At 41.4% G+C, this 3,751-nt stretch overlaps 1 protein-coding gene across 1 annotated transcript in view; it reads left to right on the forward strand.

The window, feature by feature from the left end:
• The window catches only part of LOC103522488 (CCR4-NOT transcription complex subunit 1-like), a gene marked incomplete at both ends in the record, with an annotated part of 12,274 nt that extends 8,557 nt beyond the window's left edge, over positions 1-3,717 (forward strand). Inside the window, 4 exons of the mRNA XM_008487591.1 lie at positions 1,382-1,624; positions 2,446-2,517; positions 2,733-2,790; positions 3,679-3,717. Of these exons, the coding sequence (XP_008485813.1) occupies positions 1,382-1,624; positions 2,446-2,517; positions 2,733-2,790; positions 3,679-3,717 (412 nt within the window). The remainder of the gene's footprint in view (positions 1-1,381; positions 1,625-2,445; positions 2,518-2,732; positions 2,791-3,678) is intronic.
• Positions 3,718-3,751: the final 34 nt, after the last annotated feature.

Genomic DNA, 3,751 nt, shown 5'->3' on the forward strand with positions numbered 1-3,751 from the left:
TGAATTCCATTTTTAGGAAAGGATCTTTTAATTTCCACCATTTGATTTTGGGAGAGGTGCTTTTATTTACTTTCTTTTTCGTCATCATGAAGGCAGAATCAATGACTAACAATCTGTGCTGAGTTGCGACTGACTCTCCGTTAATTACTTTGCAGTTTTAAACTTCTTTAAAGTGCTGCCTTCTACATAGAATAAAATCTATTTGACTCACTCTGTCCCCGCTTTTGTAGGTTATCAGATGTCTCTCCTCTTTTTTAAAGAATGTGTTGAGGATTGCCATATCTGTGGCTAAAGCAAAGTCAGTGATTCTGTCTCCTTCTTCATTTTGATTTCCCACCCCCCAAATTCCTCTAATTCTTTGCGTTACTTCTGTGTTTCCTTTTCCTATATGTCCATTCAAGTCTCCAGCAAGAAATATTCTTTCATCATCCGGTATTTTCGATATTTCTTCTTCCACTTCTCTCCAGAAAGCATCCTTTTCATCATCCTCACAGCCAACCTGTGGTGCATATGTACTCAGGATATTTAGTTCTAACTCGTCCAGTTGTAATTTCATGCTCATAACTCGATCACTCTTCCTGCTGATATTAGTAACTTTCGTCTTCATTTCATTATCCAAGATGATGCCGACTCCATTTCTTCCACTGTCCTTATTTCCACTGTAAAATAGTTTGTAGCCATCACCAAGTTCTTTAGCTTTATTTCCCTTCCATCTGGTTTCTTGTACAGTTAGGATTTGTATTCTTCTTCTAGCCATGAGGTCTGCAACTTCTCTTCCTCTTCCAGTCATAGATCCCACATTCAGTGTACCAATTCTTACATTCTTTTTGACTAGCTTCTTTAGCCGGTCCCGTCTCTGAACCGGTAGCCCTTGCCCATTTGTCACAGCTGTCAGGCGAGGCATCTGCGCGTCGCAAGGGTACGCCCTGATAGTATTATCAAAGTCGAGTACAGTTTCCGAGGCCTTCTCTGGACTTTGTTGGACTATCATTTTGGTGTTTCGGACATACTTTTTACTGGATTGGGATGCCTTTCCTGACAATCAAACCCTCACTATTTATTCGGGCTTGGGACCGGCTGTTGAATATGCTGGATTGCACACCCCTCAGGCTAGTTTACACCCCTCAGGCTAGTTTAAGGACGTTCCATCCATTAAAATAAAAAGAAAACAAAATTGATCAACTTCAACTTTCTAGATTTTTTTCCTTGAACATTGTTCAAGTAATTTGATTTTGACGATTTTTTTCCGTCAGAATCAGTTGTTAATTTCATGCCGAACTGTCTTTTCTATTCTGTACTGAATTCTATTCTATTTTGCATTGAATTCTATTCTATTTTGCATTGAATTCCATTCTATTTTGCATTGAATTCTATTCTCCAGATGAACTGCCACGGTATTCTCAAGTCAGACGAGCTGATTACTCGCTTCTTCCGGTTCGCTACCTCGCTAGTCGTCGAGATATCGTATCGCCTCATCCCGGACCTGGGCGTGTCACCTACACCGACCCGATCCAAGATGTTCCAAACATTGGACGCCTACGCTAAGCTGATAGCGCTGCTGGTCAAACACTCGGGCTCCGGGGAGCATGCCAATAGTAACACGAAGATCAATCTGCTCAATAAGGTAATGTATCGGACGGTTTGGGCTCGTCACATCTGTTTACATCAGACATGAGGTGAATTTCGGCTCTGATAGCCTTACCTAGGTGGTAAGAATATTTCAAGGAATAGGTGTCTCAGCATAAATGATACTGTCTCGAGAAAATCAGAGCCGAAATTTACCTTGTGCCGCCTTATTTCTGATGTAAATACATGAGGCCTGTTTAAACTGTTGACATAATGGGACTTTTTAGGCTTAGCCGACAACAAGGCCCCCTTCATGACAAAAGAAAAATGACCGAAATTTTGAAAGAATAGGTGTCTTGGCATAAATGATACTGTCTCGAGAAAATCACCCCTTTGAAACGGGGTCACGGTTGGTCCAGTAGTAACGCGCTTGCTTGCCATGCAGAAGGTCCCGGGTTCGAATCCCACCATCGACAAAAATTTGTACTCGTTTTATCGGACGGTTTGGGCTCGTCACATCTGTTTACATCAGACATGAGGTGAATTTCGGCTCTGATAGCCTTACCTAGGTGGTAAGAATATTTCAAGGAATAGGTGTCTCAGCATAAATGATACTGTCTCGAGAAAATCAGAGCCGAAATTTACCTTGTGCCGCCTTATTTCTGATGTAAATACATGAGGCCTGTTTAAACTGTTGACATAATGGGACTTTTTAGGCTTAGCCGACAATAAGGCCCCCTTCATGACAAAAATGACCGAAAATTTGAAAGAATAGGTGTCTTGGCATAAATGATACTGTCTGGAGAAAAATCACCCCTTTGAAAGACTTTTTAAACACTACAATACAGTTTGATCGAATTATTAATAATACTTTCGCAGGTCCTGGGCATTATATCCGGTGTGCTGATAACAGACCATTTTTCATTCCTGTTACTCACCATACTCAAGAGAGCTTAACTCGGGCGATTTTTGAGGAATTTCGGTTTTTATCTTGGTAGTCCATACGAGAAGCTTGATCTTGGAAAAAAAGACTTGACAGTGGGAACTGTAATAAACGGAGGTCCTACCGTCCCGAAATCGAAGAGAGAACTGTAAAAAATTCTTCTCCCTCCCTTGATATTTTGTATGACAGTTTTCTAATACATATTGTGTTTTTTTCCTTGCAGATTATTCGAGTCGGTAGCCAGATCTTGCATCCTTATTCAGCCCGCCACCTTCAAGAAGGTAAAGGGCCTTTTTTTTCGAGGTTTAAAAGAGGGAACAACTGTAACTGCTAAGGTCTTATCGTGCCGCAATCGAAGAGAGAATGAGGACAGGATAGGGGAAAAGCAGCCGTTCCGAGAACGAACCTTATCTGTTGAGGATAAACGTACAAGCTTAACCCGATCTTTAGAACTGTTTGCCTAAGCCTCGGTGTCGGCTTTTTGTGTACGATAAAATCCACCCCGTTCGTAGATAAAGGGGTTGCATGTTCTAATGCAACAGTATAAATAAAGCACTAGTATCTAATCGAACTAATATCTAATCTAATCGAACCCGCGACCTAGCCCTTACAAGGCAGACGCTCTACCCTCCAAGCTAACAAGGCTGGCTTTCATCATCAGATCAGTGTGTCAAATTTCCCAAGGAAGTTTTTATGCGTGGCCCATGTTTAATCTGTGTGTTTTTTTTTTTTTTTTTGTTGGGTGGCAGAGAATGCCTCAGGCATTAAGTGGCAGAGAATCCCTGGTTTCAACTTTACGTTTCCTTTTTACTAGGACAAACGTTGAAAATACGCCCACAGAGTGAGGCTAGAAAACCATCGGACGGTTTGGGCTCGTCACATCTATTTACATCAGACATGAGGTGAATTTCGGCTCTGATAGCCTTACCTAGGTGGTAAGAATATTTCAAGGAATAGGTGTCTTGGCATAATTGATACTGTCTCGAGAAAATCAGAGCCGAAATTTACCTTGTGCCGCCTTATTTCTGATGTAAATACATGAGGCCTGTTTAAACTGTTGCATACCTTCAGGCACACTCCATTTGTCGAGGGTCTAGGTTTACATTGCCCTTGGGATCATTTTAATTTGAAGATAATTTCTAATGAAACAAATTTGATTTCCCCCTCAGGTCGCTATCTATTCCTGAACGCTATCGCCAATCAGCTTCGTTATCCCAACTCTCACACTCACTACTTCAGCTG

Source organism: Diaphorina citri, unplaced genomic scaffold, assembly GCF_000475195.1.
Source record: "Diaphorina citri unplaced genomic scaffold, Diaci psyllid genome assembly version 1.1 scaffold8858, whole genome shotgun sequence".
NCBI classification, from domain to species: Eukaryota; Metazoa; Arthropoda; class Insecta; order Hemiptera; family Psyllidae; genus Diaphorina; species Diaphorina citri.